General features: G+C 46.7%; 2 protein-coding genes across 2 annotated transcripts in view; one reads left to right on the forward strand and one right to left on the reverse strand.

Moving 5' to 3' along the window:
- T265_08691 (hypothetical protein) overlaps positions 1-3,872 on the reverse strand; it is a gene marked incomplete at both ends in the record, with an annotated part of 21,084 nt that extends 17,212 nt beyond the window's left edge. The window contains 2 exons of the mRNA XM_009174565.1: positions 3,203-3,273; positions 3,585-3,872. Coding sequence (XP_009172829.1) covers positions 3,203-3,273; positions 3,585-3,843 — 330 coding nt within the window. The remainder of the gene's footprint in view (positions 1-3,202; positions 3,274-3,584) is intronic.
- Positions 1-5,414, forward strand: part of T265_08690 (hypothetical protein) — a gene marked incomplete at both ends in the record, with an annotated part of 7,589 nt that extends 2,175 nt beyond the window's left edge. Inside the window, 6 exons of the mRNA XM_009174564.1 lie at positions 44-200; positions 895-1,094; positions 1,549-1,715; positions 2,809-2,942; positions 4,267-4,428; positions 5,346-5,414. Of these exons, the coding sequence (XP_009172828.1) occupies positions 44-200; positions 895-1,094; positions 1,549-1,715; positions 2,809-2,942; positions 4,267-4,428; positions 5,346-5,414 (889 nt within the window). The remainder of the gene's footprint in view (positions 1-43; positions 201-894; positions 1,095-1,548; positions 1,716-2,808; positions 2,943-4,266; positions 4,429-5,345) is intronic.
- Between the last annotated feature and the right edge of the window lie 9,829 nt (positions 5,415-15,243).

The following is a 15,243-nucleotide window of genomic DNA, read 5'->3' on the forward strand; positions in this document are numbered from 1 at the left end:
AACTACACGACGACCGTCTCCAGAACTACCAAATACTGTTTAGAAGCTATATAATCACAGGCAGAAGAGGAGGAATTCACCCACTCTACCCTGCACCGACGATGTCACCTCGATTGGTGATGAAACGTTTGCAATCCAACTGCCAAGCTCGGCGAACAGACCAACAACCAGATGGAAACTTCGCCAGATGTAACATCCGGGTCATTCGCTCAATTAACAAGACAGTCAATGGGTGCAGTGCACGTACATGCACACCCATTCCATTCATAGTCCGATGACCCCACTCGTCACGTTCAGGTGTCTGAATGTATCGGATCAGCCGAAATCGCTCGGATGTGACCGGATTAGACGACGTATGACACGTATGACCTCGACATCAAAGTGACGAGGACAAGGGCCAAATTCGTGTGATTTGAATAGATCAGTGAGATGGTATTCGTAAGGCGAAGCAGTGTGTATTATGCTGATAGAGTATTTCAAACGTTTGTATAGTCTAACAATAAGTGGACGCCAAGTCAGTTGTACAGGCTGTTGGCTAGAGAATCCATGTTTTTTAGGCAAACGGCGGAGTCGAGGACGTACAATCTGTACTGACTTTTGTGATGCAAACGAGTACTCCGTAGCCTCAATTCAAACACCCTAAGGTTCTGAGATCGACTTCCGACTACACGGACTTATCCTTGCCGCCGATTGTCTGCGAACTGCATACAACTGAAAGAGGTACAGCGCTAATCGACACGCGGGCATCATAGCCCCGTTAGATGAAATTCAAATGGCTGTTAGCGACGCACATGCTAATAAGTTGAACTAGTGCAATGCAACGACCGCATTTTCGGCATATACATGAGGTTCGAAAGTTAACCACTACCCGAAAAACACGTCGCTCTATAAAAGGAAACCGGAACAACCAAACTAGAAGAAACCCGTCCGTTCGCGTCTGTCAAAATAAAAAAACATTCAGCTGTAGCACCGTTTCGGTCCCTACCTGCCATGCCGACCGACGTTTGCACGAGGGCTGGGATACTGTCAGGTTGCCTAAGCCCAGACAGGGAAAGTCGAGAGGCAGAGGCCGGATTCGAACCACGGACCTTCCGGTCAGTAAATTCGCACTCTAACCACTTTGTCAACCACTTCGCCCCTTGCGTCTGTCAAAGAGGGGATTGTTTGAATTGACGAAAGCCGAATGGAGAGCAGTCCGCGAAACAAACCCCGCGAGAAAATTATAAGACCATCCGTACAAATAATTGACATACTGATGACAACCTTTCGCTGCATTGGTGCCATGCTACCCGAAGGAAGCACGAGGGATGAGATCCTGTCAGGTTGCCCAAGCCTAAACAGGAGCAGTCGAACTGCAGAGGTTGGGTTCGATCTACGGACATCCGGTCACTTTGACCACTGAGCCATCTCGAGGTCATTCAATCATTTGGGAAATGTCGACGCACAAGTTACTGGTTCAAAAAAGTTAGGTAAACAACCTATTAGGAGAACCAGCGTCGAATGCAACTGAACTACACAACTGCCAATGGAATGACCGTTTTCGTGAAGTCATGGGGCGAGATGGACCAAGTGGCTAGAGCGCGAGTTTACTGACCGGAAGATCCGTGGTTCGAACCCGACCTCTGCCACTCGACTTCTCCTGTCTAGGCTTGGGCGACCTGGCAGTATCCCAGACGTCGTGACTCCGTGTGGCATGGCGGCTAGGCACCGAAAGGGTGCTACAGCTGGACGATTTTATTTCGTTGGATCTTCACTTGCCCTTGACAGATAAGTTCTATTTTTAGTATCACTCTTTTGTCCGCCTAGTACGTTCCACAAGAGCTTTCGGTTGCAGACGACGCGCTTGTACGCGTCCAGGTTCAATAGATCAGCTGATTTGCACGTTCATTGCTTTCTGGTTGGGATAAGCTCACCAGGCTATTCAGCAGCTATCCAGACTCGCGTTAACGGTATTAAAAAGGCGTTAAGAAAACTGTAGTTCACAACACAATCGATGGGATTATTGTTGGGTTATGCTTCGCTTTTTACGGATAAGTTAACCGGGCAATCGGGTTTTGAGTACGTGCTCTTCCGGTATAGGGTACTGTAGTGAAATATTTCTCAGAGGTATCGGTCGGATTCGGCTTTAGACTCAGATCACTTGACTCCACTTTACCGATAACCCTACATCACCACACACCAACCAGGCTACTGCGAGACCGTTTTCCGTATTAACTTGCCAGTTCTGCACCTTCTGTTCTATTCAGGCGGGGATGATTAGCGATTTCTGTCTCCTCTGCCACCAGTCGTCGCGGTGTGAGTTTAGCCTAAAAAAAAATATATATATCCTTAAGTGTCCAGTGCCTCCCACTAACGAGTCTATAACTCCCACGTTTGTTGGTGAAAGGTTGGTATTTATCATACGGTGACGGTCAAACGGTTGAAACATACAGGATGTGTTCCGGTGGTCCCCAACACTCAAAGTACAGGAAGAGCTGGGATGCTGTTAGTTAATAGTCACCTTGATCTGTCGATGGCTTCAAGCACCGTTGTGGGTTGAGTACTCCGGGTGTTCAAGATGTCTAAGCGGATCGTGGCCTCAGAGTCTGTCTGTCTGAATGGCGCCCCAGCCAGGGCACACACTGGGACCGTGTGAAGCAGATGACGTCAACAGTCGATGCACCAATGGAATCTCAAAACAGGCGATGAATGTCGGTAGCTTCTGTGGTCAGAAACTTATATGAGCTAGAGACTTCTAGTAGGGTTTCATATAAAATGGGTGGTAGAACTTGCCAACGACCCAACAACAAATGAACCCCCCCCCCCAAGCTGTAACACCGTTTCGGTGTCTAGCTGTCATGCCACACGAGGAAAGTGTGAGGACTAAGAGAGTGCCAGGTTGCCCTAACCGAGACGGTAGTCAACAAGCTGAGGTTGGGTTCGAACCACGGACCTTGCAGTCAGTACGTTTACACCTTATCCGCTGAATAAGCTCGAAGTTAGCAGGGGATGACCATGAACCATCAGCCGTTCCAGTCAGTCTGACCTGGCTCGATTGCTTGGGATCATCTCAGAAGACAGAGAGATGCGAGGAACAAGTGCGTTTCACGCTTGGGACCGATTTAGCTAATTCACATCCTTGTACCAGTTACACGGAAGGAAACCTGTGGGCGGGACAACAAAAGAAACCAAAATCCAGTAACTGCTACGCAGCAATGCTTACTTTGTACTTGGAGTACTTTGGTCCACCACGTCTCACAAAAGTTTCCCATAAATGCGAAAATGGACCATGGCCTTTGAGGGAAAAGGAACAGATAATAGTAGATGGAAGAACGTACCAAATACAGGTTACGCAATTGTTAGCGGGAACACAAAGGTGGGTTTCCTTAGTAAAACGGGATTCATACATTTCTGCTTTGTAAACAGCGTTAAAATGAACATGTCCTGTCAACTATACAAGAAGCTCGGTTGAAAAAAGTTACTCATGGGGAAGTTTAAGAAGAAAGCTCGCATGTGAATATGCTGACGTATAAACCTGAAAATCGCTGATAGAAGATACTAATAACCGAAAGTTCATGTGCGTCCAAAGTTAAACAAAACCCCACCAAGATCATGGCACAAAGCGGCGATTTTCACAGCGGCCTGTTCTTGTGAAGTCATTTTTGGTCCTGTGTAGATTGGGTCGGATTGGATTGCCTCGGTTAACCGCTTGGCCATGTGATATGTTCCGATTGAATGTTCGAATCGTGTGTGTTGACAGCTAGGGAATACGAAATAGCTGAGCCCAAGCTGGCGGACTTCTCTGAGTCGCTGAAATTCCGGAGTGTCCACTATGAGTCGAGCCAAAGGCTCCAACTCAATCATTCCATGGACGGCGTCCTGCACAATCTGACAATGGGACAGGAAACAAAAGTAAGGGACATTTACCAAGGTTGCACAGATTTGTACGAATTATTTCGAAAGAAATTGCTCGTGAACTTTTGAGAAGACAACCACTCTGCCATTGGCCACTTAGCTCCGGAGAGCTATTAGCGAGCAACAGTACAATGTCAAGGGTTGGCTACAGCTGTACTGATTACGACTTGAGAAACGGCTTCGCTTCCAACCACTCCACCAACACTCACACAACAGCCCAATTAGGTAAATTTATCTACCCTGCCGACTGATTGGTCACGCAACATGATGTATAAGTCTGCAGCACTTTACACTTTGCTAATGTGGAGCCCATGCGGCAGAATTATTCAGGCTATTGAAAGTGGGTTGTATCTCCAAAGGATATGATGCAAGGAAGGCAATAGTCTCTACATACTGCGTCAATTCGCGAACGCCCCGGGGAGCATTTCGATCCCCGAAGTTGCAAAGATAGACAGAAGAGCTTCGGGCCGCGCATCAATAGAAAAGTTGAACAGGAACAGCGAAAGAGGACAGTCCTATTTCCCGCTACTAAAAGTGACATCACTTTCATTGTTAAGGGCCAAGTGGATCAGGGAAGAGGGCAACCAGTGCGGAGGAGCCTTAAAGACTGCACTGACCAATAGACCTGAGGAACGCCAGATGATTTTCGAGAAGAATAACTCTTTCTTAATAAATCGGACGGTCACTACATGTTATACCGGTTAGGCCACATATATCGTATGCTAAAGTACCCTTTTTTCTGGTAGAGTCCTGTTCGTACAGTCATGTGAGGGGGGGATGAAGACGAGTCAGAGGCGACCAGTTAATGGTCTGGCAACGAGACACGAAACCACTAGCCAGTCAGCTAAGTTGCGTACATATAATATAAATGTGACCAGTCAGTTGTGGCATCTTTTCGGTGCAGAGCTACCGTGAAACTCAAATGAAGCACGAGGACTAAGATACTGTCGGATCGTCCAAGGCTAGACCGAATCAAAGGCTGGATCTTCCGGTCAACAGTCTCACGCTCTAACTGATGAGCTATCTCGAGTCGAGAAGGTAAACACCATCTTCTCAGATGGGATGCCAAGGCGAGATAAGCCAAGTTATCGATCCTGACGGACATGGCTGTCACACAACCAATGGAGGTCATGCATCAAAACTGTTACTCTCCACGCCTAGCTCTCCCTCCCTCCCTGATCCGAATGGAACAATCTGCTATCCGTGATATGATTGGGCCATCACTTCAAACGCGCGGTTTTCATTCCCATATTCTTCTTAAATTTAGTGAACGAAAACCTTAGCAGACTGCACCTTGGTATGTGGTTGGTAGCTGAAGAACTGATTAGCCGTTTACTAATGGAAACCTAGAAGTCACATCCACATACGTGTCCGGTACGCTGTGTTCATTATACTGCGCTTTCACCTGGATCTTCACGCCGAGAACAATTCTGGTAAATACTAGTATTCAGAATAGTTTCACACACCCGGATTTGGAAGAACCCTTATCACACTTCGTTGATTGGTTTTATTCCTACTAAGTATATAGTGAGCGAGGAGTATGAAGGAGATCACGAAACGCTTGGGTGCTGTCGGTGCTACTCGCCTTCCAGGATGGGGACCGCGTGATCCTCACTGTGCCTGGTTGGAGACACTACAAGATATGGCTGCCAATCGATGTCAGTGGCGTTCTTGTTGCCAGTTTCTATCCAGATTGCCTGAGTGAATGTCTGGAGGTGTAGGCACCTCGGAATGATTGTGTTAAGCTAGCACTAAGTCCCTCCCCCATCCACCTTTATTCTTTTCTTCACAATAAGGCTTTCAAATAAGTCATGGTTGTACGGCAGTGAAGCATCGGTGTTGAACACTGATGTCATGCTGTCGATGCTGATGATGATGATGATGATGATGAGCGAAGTATGCCCGTGCCTGTCCAACACTGAATGTCTCGGTAAGGACGCGTTTTGTTTACGCGCATCGGCAAACTGAAAGAAGCTGGAGTGGTTAAACCAGATTGAAAAGTGATAACAAGCCCCTATTTCCACACCTGGATAAAATTGGCTCGTTCAGACTTTCAAACCGGGGTCTACAGAAAAGAACGTAATATAGCTGAAACTTCTTACAGGATATCATGGTACAATGGACGCTTACCAGGTGGGAAATAGAAATTAAGAAATACTCAGTTGTAACATCCTTTCGGCGGGAGAAAGGCGAGATGGATCAGTGGTTAGAGCGCGAATTCACTGGTCCGTAGTTCGAATCCGAGCTCTGTCTCTCGATTTCTCCTGTTTAGGCTTGGACAACCTGGCAGTATCCCAGCCCTCGTGCCTCCTTTGGGTGGCACGACAGCTAGGCACCGAAAGGATTCCTAACTGAGGAAAGGGCTGAGATATCGTCCGGGTGCTTAAGCCTAGACAGAAGCAGTCGAGATTCCGGAGATGTGTTTGAACGACGGACATCCCGGTCAATAAGTTCACCCTTCAACCACTGAACCATCTAGCACTCAGATCATAACACGGTGCGTATCAAGGAAATCAAATTCATGTCATAGACAAAACTGGGTACTCATTGTGTCAAAGCTTAGGCTAACAAAACTATCTATTACGTCTATTGGCCCGTCTGCAAACGTGAGGTTTGGGCGTGATGCCATCCAGTCTTGCAGTAACAGGTAAGAAGCGCTTACCAAAACATGCGCTAGAATTTTCTAAGTCATTTAAAGTGACTTGAATATATCAAGGATGTGAACCGAGGAGTGCAATCTCGTCCACATACTCAATGTCTGTATGCGAACACCAATGGAGCATTTCGATTACCGAGGTTGCGGTACCAGGCTGGAAAGTTCCAATAACAAAGTTGAAAAGAAACGGTGACAAAGAACAGCCTCGTCCTAAGCCACTGGATGTTGTGAACTCGGACAAAAACTTGCAGTATACTCGTGCGCACACGTGGTATTTCGCATATAATTATTATCATCAACACTATCAGCATCAACGGTAAAAACCACGTACTTACCGTACGCAGTTCATACACCTGACAGTCCCATTCGTCACTGAGTTGAGGAACTGAAGTAGATAGCTACGCATTGGAGGCAGTAGCTGATACAATTAATGAGCGAATAAAGTGATGTCAGTCCACCTTTCACTGGGAAGATTGGAAAAGGATTTAGGTATTGAAGGCAACAGATTGGATGCATGTGCGTCACTGAGTGCGCGACCAACCTATATCTGACAATGGGTATGTTCTGTTTCGGGAGCCCAATTCACAGAGACGTCAACGACCAGTGCAGTTGAGTTTTCAGATGATGGCTTTCAATCTTTGCTGTCAAGTCATTGTTTGGCTTCCTCTGGTTTGTTCACACCGTTTAAGGAGTTGCATGAAAAAGGCTCTCGGATGTAGGCTGAATGGCTTACGGAACACCTGACCAAACCAGCACAACCTATGGAGTGTGGTCATCCGCCATGCATGAGTTAATTTTTCCAAACACCATTCGACGTACTTCAGCACTACTAGTTTGATGTTCCTACCAGACTCGGTCGATGGTCCGAAGACCGATGATCGAATACTGAAAGCTGTTTGAAGCTCTCAGCTGTCAGCGGCTGGGTTTCTGACCATATAACGATATGGGGTGCACCGCAATATCATGAACTCGATATTTGACAGATAAGATGACGTCACTTCTGCGCAACATGTGATGCGGGCTCGAAAAGGTTACTCTGGTCTTTTCAATCTGAGTAAGAATGTCGTGTTTCACTAGACCACCGGGAGTAAGTAATCGTTCAGAAGTAACACCGTTTTGGTGCCTATCTGCCATGCCACCCGAAGGAAGCGTGAGGGTTGGGATACTGCCAGGTCGCCCAAGCCTAGACAGGGTAGGTCGAGAGGCAGAGGTCGGATTCGAACCAAGGACCACCGGGAGTGATTCCAGTAACCGAGTAGAGGAATTTGTCAACTACCTCAATGAGCTCACTCGCAGCATGAGGCTAGGATTGGAGCCCGCCCGGTCTTACCACAGCATTTTTCACGTTGTAGGTGTGAAGCGCATGCCAAGCCATAAGACAGAATCGTTCAGGTTATTCAATGCTGTCTGCATTACAATGGCAGCAAACTCAAAACCTGGGTCATCTGTGTGATCCATATATGCGATCAAACGACCTGGATGAATTTCGACCTCAAAAGCCTGAGAGGCTCGGAGTGAGTATTCGATGGTCATATCAATGATGAAGTTGAAATGGAAATGTAGAAGACGACAGCCTTACCTGACATCACTCGATGTAATAAAATCAGACGAGGACTATTCGTAGACCACTCGTCCGTGATGGTTGGCGTACAGAGCCTTAAGGAGAGCCAAGGAGTAACGGAATATTCCTTTGCTCCTCTTCTGGCATGCGGAGTACGTTCTCACTAGTGTAACCTATGAAGTGTGAGTAATTCGTTTATCGCGAAAGATTCCCTTCTTCCCAAGACCATCTGATGTACCTTAGCATTGCTAGTTCGATGTTCCCACAAGACCTGACTAATGCTTCGGAGACACTGGTGGTCAAATACTGACATCTCTCACGTAGAGGCCACGTTTCTGATTCATAGAGCAGTATGGGTCACACTACCGTAGTGCAAACTCTGCCCTTGATAGATAAACTAACGTCACGTCAGTGCTACAAGTGTCGGAGATTGGCAAAAGCTGCCCTGGTGTTTCCGATTCGAGAAATAATCTCATCTCTAGTCAGCCAGCAGGAACTTGTACAGCTGGCCAGGTAAACAAATTTATCTACCACGTCGATTGACCCGCCTGCAAGCATGATATGTAGGTTTGGCCCCACCAAGTCTTATATCAGCATTTTACACTTTGCAGATATGAAGTGCATGCCAAACCGTGGGGCAGAATTATTTAGGTTATTTAAAACCGTCTGCATTGGGGACGAATCAGAACCAAGGAGAGCAAAGTCGCCTGCATGCTCAGTGTCCGTGAGCGAACGCTTCACGAGCATTTCGACTCTCGAGGTGTATGAGGCGGGCAGAGAAATTTCAAGCGGCATATCAATAACAAAGCTGAAGAGGAAAGGTGAGAGAGAACAGCCTTATCTCACACTACCTGACCTGGCGAACTCAGGTAGAGGCTTCGCGTATACTCGTACGCACCCACAAAGGTTGGCATATAGTGTCGTCATAAGCTATATAAATTTGGAAGGGACGCCTTTGATCGACACTGCCAAAGGTGCTGACGATCGACAGAGTCAAAAGCAGTTTTTAAATAAAGAAAAACGACCAACGAGGGACATCTTAAGGAGTGGCGCTGTTCAAGCATTTGTCTCAAGGTAAACATGGTCGATGCATCCTCGACCAGGGCGAAACTTACGAATCTGTCTCTACCAATAATCCGTCAACCTGTGCAAAACAATGTCAGAAAGCATCTGGGGATGACGGTCAAGAAGCTCCATTCGGTTAGTATAGTGTTTTCGTTACAAATCTTCTGCAGCAGGGTTGCCAAACTGTTCACCACGACCTGGTCACTATCTTTGAATAGCGCAGGGTGTAAACCATCCGAGCCTTGTCGCGCTTCAGGATTGAAATCGCATGCTGAACTTCGGTTGCTGATTGTAGGATGGTGTCAATGTTCAGTTCTGTCCGCTTGGCTCCTCCAGACGTTGAGGGAGACCAGCTGAACTGTTTTTCGAAGTGTTCAACTTACTGCTCAAGATGACGATTGAGGAACTGAATTGCTACTCCGTCTTTTTCGCATATCGTCTCACTGACACCTGCCTTCTTTTGACCGGTTGATCGTATCTGCAGCGGAAACCTTCTCCATCTCCTGGGCCTTCGAAACGTACAAAAGTTGTCTGTCGTTCTTCAAACTCCTGATTATCTGGTGTTTGAGGGGTGTGTGCGCCATCATAGTCTCCAGTTGCTGGTACGGCCATTCTGGCAACAACAAGATATCCAGTGTTCATTTAGTGGAGTCAGATGGCCTGAACAAACAGCTCTGAAAGCTGAGATCCTCCACTCAACCTCCAAGCAATCTTCGTCATCCACATAACTATGTAATTCCAGTAGCTTTCTAGCTGCATCAGCTCGTTACTCTTCAGTTACTAAAACTTGTTGAAGTTGATGAAAGGAGTTGCTCCCCTTTGGCACACATAATGCTGACGCAAAGCGAAGTGTTAAATAGGCCCACGCGATGACGTGATCAGAGTCAACTTGCGTACCCCAGAAGGAAGGAGTCCTTAAATGAGGTTCTCTATCGGTAAAAGATAGCCACATGGTCCAATTGAGTCCACGACTGTCTTGTGGTAGGTAGCCTCCAATTAACTCGATGCGTGCGTTTGTGTTCGGAGTTCGTAAGAACGGACGATGATCTGCACACAACTGAAGATGCCCCCTCCATTATCCGTGCGCTCAGCATCGACTCCAAATTGACCGTCTAACTGTGCTTCTCCCGGACTTAGTTGTCCAACTTGGATTACTATATCCGTCCGTCCGAAGCAGTCGTGAAAGATCTTGATGAAAATCGTCCTTCTCAGTCTCAGAACTACTATCTGTTGTGGCGTATGCCGATGCGACAGACACCGTTTACCGCATCGCCCTGCGCCAATCTTAATTGAGCCAGACAACCGTACAGCGCAAAGGCGGCTGTTTACTGGGATCCAGTCCAGTAAAGCGCTTCCAGCCTTGGGACTGAGTGCAACTCCAACCGTGCTATGCTTCAACCATTTGCTCGCTCCGTTAGTACTGGTTTACTGCAGAGAGCAGTTGAGCTAGCCCAGGTAAATACTACTGGCCTGGAGATGGATTAGTATGCTTTTTGCTGACTTGCGAGGACCTGGAGAAGAGCGAAATGTCAAACGTTATCGTACCATAGTGTGCTTGGAAGCATACAGCCCTTAAGTGCAGCAGAAGTTGCTTCCCTCAAGTAATGCATCTATCACTACAAACTAAGGTAACTAGCACATGTGTTAGGAACGTCAAGTTGTCACCTGACAAGAACGCTGTTTTCCGTGTGTAAGTCGGGATGGCACAGACCTGAATGTGCAAATTTATTCAGGACAGAAGAAAAGAGGTGAAGAAAAAAAGAAAAAGAAAAGAGGTGAAAAGTAATGCTGAAAATCCCACAAACAATTACAAATAATCGAAAGTTGTCAAACAGGTTCCAAGCGTCCATCCCTCAGCTGTACAACCGTTTCGGTGGCTATCTGCCATGCCACCAAGAGGATGCAGGAGAGCTGATATACTGACGGGTTGCCCGAGCCGAGACAGGAGCAGTGGAAGTGCCGGACCTCCCGGACAGTAAATTGGCGCCATAACTACTGAGCTATCGCAAGCTCAAGTGCCTGTGGCGCTACTTGGTTCAGAAGTCCTGGCAGGCTTGTCGGTCAATCAGGAAGATAACTAGGTCGTCGTTCGACGTGTCGGGTGAACCAACCACATCTCGCAATTGTGGACACGTTCGCCTGTTCAGACGTGAAAAATTGCACGCGTTTAGGGTGTGCTCGTGAAGTAGTGGAAACACTCGCCTTGCACGTCAGATGCCTGGGGTTCTAAATCCCGGATAGGTCAAGGATATGCACTGTTGGTGACCTCTAATAAAGATGAAGATCGAGTACAGTACGTTTGTTGTGGATTCAACAGCACAATTGCGCCAGAACTGGATGACCGCTCAAACGAGTGGTGTGAACGTGAAATTTACAAAGCCCGCAAACATTTACAACCTATTCAGAAAACTGGCGCTATGAGAATGATTCTTAAAACCGAATCCATGTTGGCGGGGACTAATTAAGTCTTGATGAACGTCAGGAAGTTGGAGCATAGTCCGTCCACCGAAATTGCACTTGGTGTTTTTTATGTTTTCAGTGATCGCCCGCAAGTCACTCCCCAGTAAACACGTCACCTCGGCACCACCGGTGGCAAGAGGTGGCAAATAGGGCCGGCATGTTACGCTTGCCACCGATGGCGCCACCGGTGGCTAAAAGCGGCTATAGGTGGCAACCCAAAAATTTCATGATATATTTAATCGGTGGTGCACTCAAACAAATCGGTTTCAAAAATTACTTCGTAAATAGAGCTCCAGTATCCAGAGTATCGTGTTACATCTGTTTTCAGAAGGCTTTTATGCAACAAATGCTATGTTTGGCTTGTATTCACCAACAAAATCAGTGGCAAAGCTAGCCACCTTTGGCCACCGTTAGTCACCGGTGGCACTGTGTTTACTGGGTCCTTGTCCCTATGCGACCGGCTGCATCCTGATCAAAGTTGTGATTTCATTGGCCGAAACCTCGCAATTCACGGATCAGTTTTTCTATTCATTCATATTTTCACGGCCCCAACTCTTTTATTCACGTCCGATTTTTGAAAGATAGGTCATGAAGCGAGCAGGAATCCTCTGAAAGGAGTAAAGAAGTTCCGCTTGGGCGGAACTGATCCTTGTCTCAGATGAGCGGATTTAAAAACACTGGCGCTGGGAAGGTATGACCATGTAGTACTATCAGTAGTATTTTTCTTCTCGGACTCTGAAGCACTTGTGATAAGCAAACACCTTTCCCGTTGGAAAAAGTTCCGTGGGGTTTCTGAGGTATCTGCATTCTGTCGCTGACTGTGGTTCTGAGCCAACATTTTAAAGTAGGAGGCAAGGATTTATCAGCTAGGCCTTAATATTTTTTCACTTATTGGTTATGGTTCCACTCCGGTTTTAGGTAGAGCACGAGATAACCCAGTGGTTAAGGCGAGAAATTACTGATTATGAGGCCCCTGTTTCGAATGCTAACTCAGGATCTCGACTGCTCCTGCCCAGGTCTGGACAACCATGACAGTAGCTCAGTCGTGCTTCGTTCGAGGCATGGGAGCTAATCACCGAAATGATTTTACAGCTGAACTATTATTGTGGTGGAGAACTCACAGTATACTCACTGCCTCATAAGAAGTTTCACTTCCACAGGACGCCTAAGAACTGTGTCCGCTAACGAAGTCAGATATCAAAAAGCACGAACACGGGACACATGTATGCTGGGTAAACTGGGTAATTAAAGGGCGGGCTGGGGTGCTGTCAGTTAAACAAATTCCTCTGGTCGTTAGACACATTACGATGGGTTAGTGGTGGTCTCCAATGAATCACTTCTTCTTAAAATGCCCATTATCACATCAACATTCGCATTCCTATGTTAAGTTTCCACCGGCCCATAAAAGCCTCGCAAAAAATGCGACCTTGCCACGCGCGGTCGCGTTATTGCTGCTCGACGGATAGTAATTGGGGTAGTGCCAAACTGATATATTCAACTGGTCGTTTTTGGTCTCCATAAAATCGACCTGTACTTCACGATCAATATCATTCTTCATGATTAGACGGCTACTGGACTGTCAGTTGGAATCATAAATTTGCGTGGTTGGATTGCATCCTCGAGGATGTTGGATGATTAAAGCGGAAACGTACTGACCTGAAGATTTTGGGCTCAGATCCAGTACCATAATCCTGACTGCTCCTGTCTAGGCTTGAGCAACTTGGCATTGCAACCTTCGGATGGCAGGGTAGCTAAGCATCAAATGGTGTTACAAATAGTTAGCGATGATGACTATCGACTGTATGCCACAATTACCCTTACATGAGTCATCAAATTCAATTTTTATCTTAGCTTCATATTGGAGCCCACAAAAATCCGACTTTGAGGCGGGCAACAACGAGCACTTCTCAACACCTATATAACCCACAGCTAACAATGCGAATCGACTCGGCATTTCGGGTATGTTTCGCGAAATGAGAGCCTATGCTTCGCTTGCAGCCCATGCAAACGGGTGCGGCTGTTCCTGAATTGTTGCAGCAGCCTCTAACTAAAGACGGATTGAATAGACCTGTCCACTTTAAAATCAATTAGCGATTGATTCGGGTGAATTGGGAGAACTTGCAACTTCCAATAAACAGGCAACAATGAGTACACTTCCAAAAACTTCAAGGTATATCACCTCAAACCGGCACAGTGACTTAAGCAGTTTAGGTCGTATGGGACCTAGAGATGATCACATCTAACCCCTCAAAACATGAGTCAGTACCCAGAGGAAGTTGAAAGACATCATAAGATCATACTAATCGTCATGCACCAAACAGATTCCAACACCCATAGACGTTAAGGGTCTGTAGGGGGACCACGCAAATGAATGATGCCACCGGACTAGCTAGATGGAATGTTGAGTGGACCTCCTGAAGGTGTCCGTAAAGTCTTAAAGAAGAGCCAAGTGATTGTATCACCAACAAAGAAGTTCTCTGCGATGAACTGTCCCTGAAAGAACGGACGGTACTCGGCGACAGTGGAAAGGAAGAACAGGCATACCAATATCGCACTTTATCCCGGAGGACCCATGGCTTCAGGAACTTCCTACGGATAAACATGGCGCAGAACAGTTGCGATCGCGAATTCACCTGAAATCCATTTGACACCGAACTGACAGACCGACTGCCTCCCCCCTCAACGATCGGGTGCCACAAGTTCACCGAAAATTATGCTAAGGCCTACAAACAGGTTCGGGCTGTTATCTTGAGAGCAAAAGACGCGGAATTTATCAAACACCCTGAGTTCCGCCAATTCTCCACCAACGACAGCATTTCTGGTATTTCGCAACGCTCTAACGGTCAAATCTGTCCCCAAATGAAACAAACTCATGTGTTCCCAACTTCCAGCCGTCAAGGCCGGTTATACATCCCTACATTAACAAACACGAAAACAAAGAATGTTGCATAAAAAGTAACTGACGGGTGAACATACGAGTGTTACACTAGATTAAGCCCTGTAAACCATTACCTTGAGCGCACCCATCGCCAGACCGTACGTCGCGCTCCGTTTGCAAGGGCGATAGATCTCGAAGTGACCTTGACTTCTGTGAGACAGTACTCCTAACGGTTAATGGCCAGTAAGTCGATCGGATACAAATAAAGAGCAAACGGCGAACCTTCGTTCGCAAAATGTTCTCTCCCGCAAAACGTTTGCGGCTTAAGTTAAAATGTTTGCGTGAAAATGTTACGCTTTGTTGTTTGTCTGCTCAAACAAAAAATCACACGAATCTACCTTAATTTTTTCGCGATTGTGTGTATAGACAGCACTCGAAGCATTAGCGCTGTGTTGCGTTACGAGTGTGTGTACTACAGAAGCAGCACGCGGCCTGAAAGACAAACGGAAAGTTGAGGAATTCGATCAAGCCAGTAAGTTGTGCTTATTTGCTGTTATCACACAGTGCACGAAACATCCGCTGTCCAGTGTGTTTTGTCTGAGGAATCGGGAAAACCGTCTCGCGGTTACCAATTTTTCTTGAACACAACCATGAGGTTTCCAAGTTCTTGTGAGATAGGCTTCTGGTAAATCGACAGCTCACTGATGAGGAGTTGGGCCCCTCTAGGTT

The sequence above is a fragment of the Opisthorchis viverrini genome, assembly GCF_000715545.1.
Source record: "Opisthorchis viverrini unplaced genomic scaffold opera_v5_229, whole genome shotgun sequence".
Classification (NCBI taxonomy): Eukaryota; Metazoa; Platyhelminthes; class Trematoda; order Opisthorchiida; family Opisthorchiidae; genus Opisthorchis; species Opisthorchis viverrini.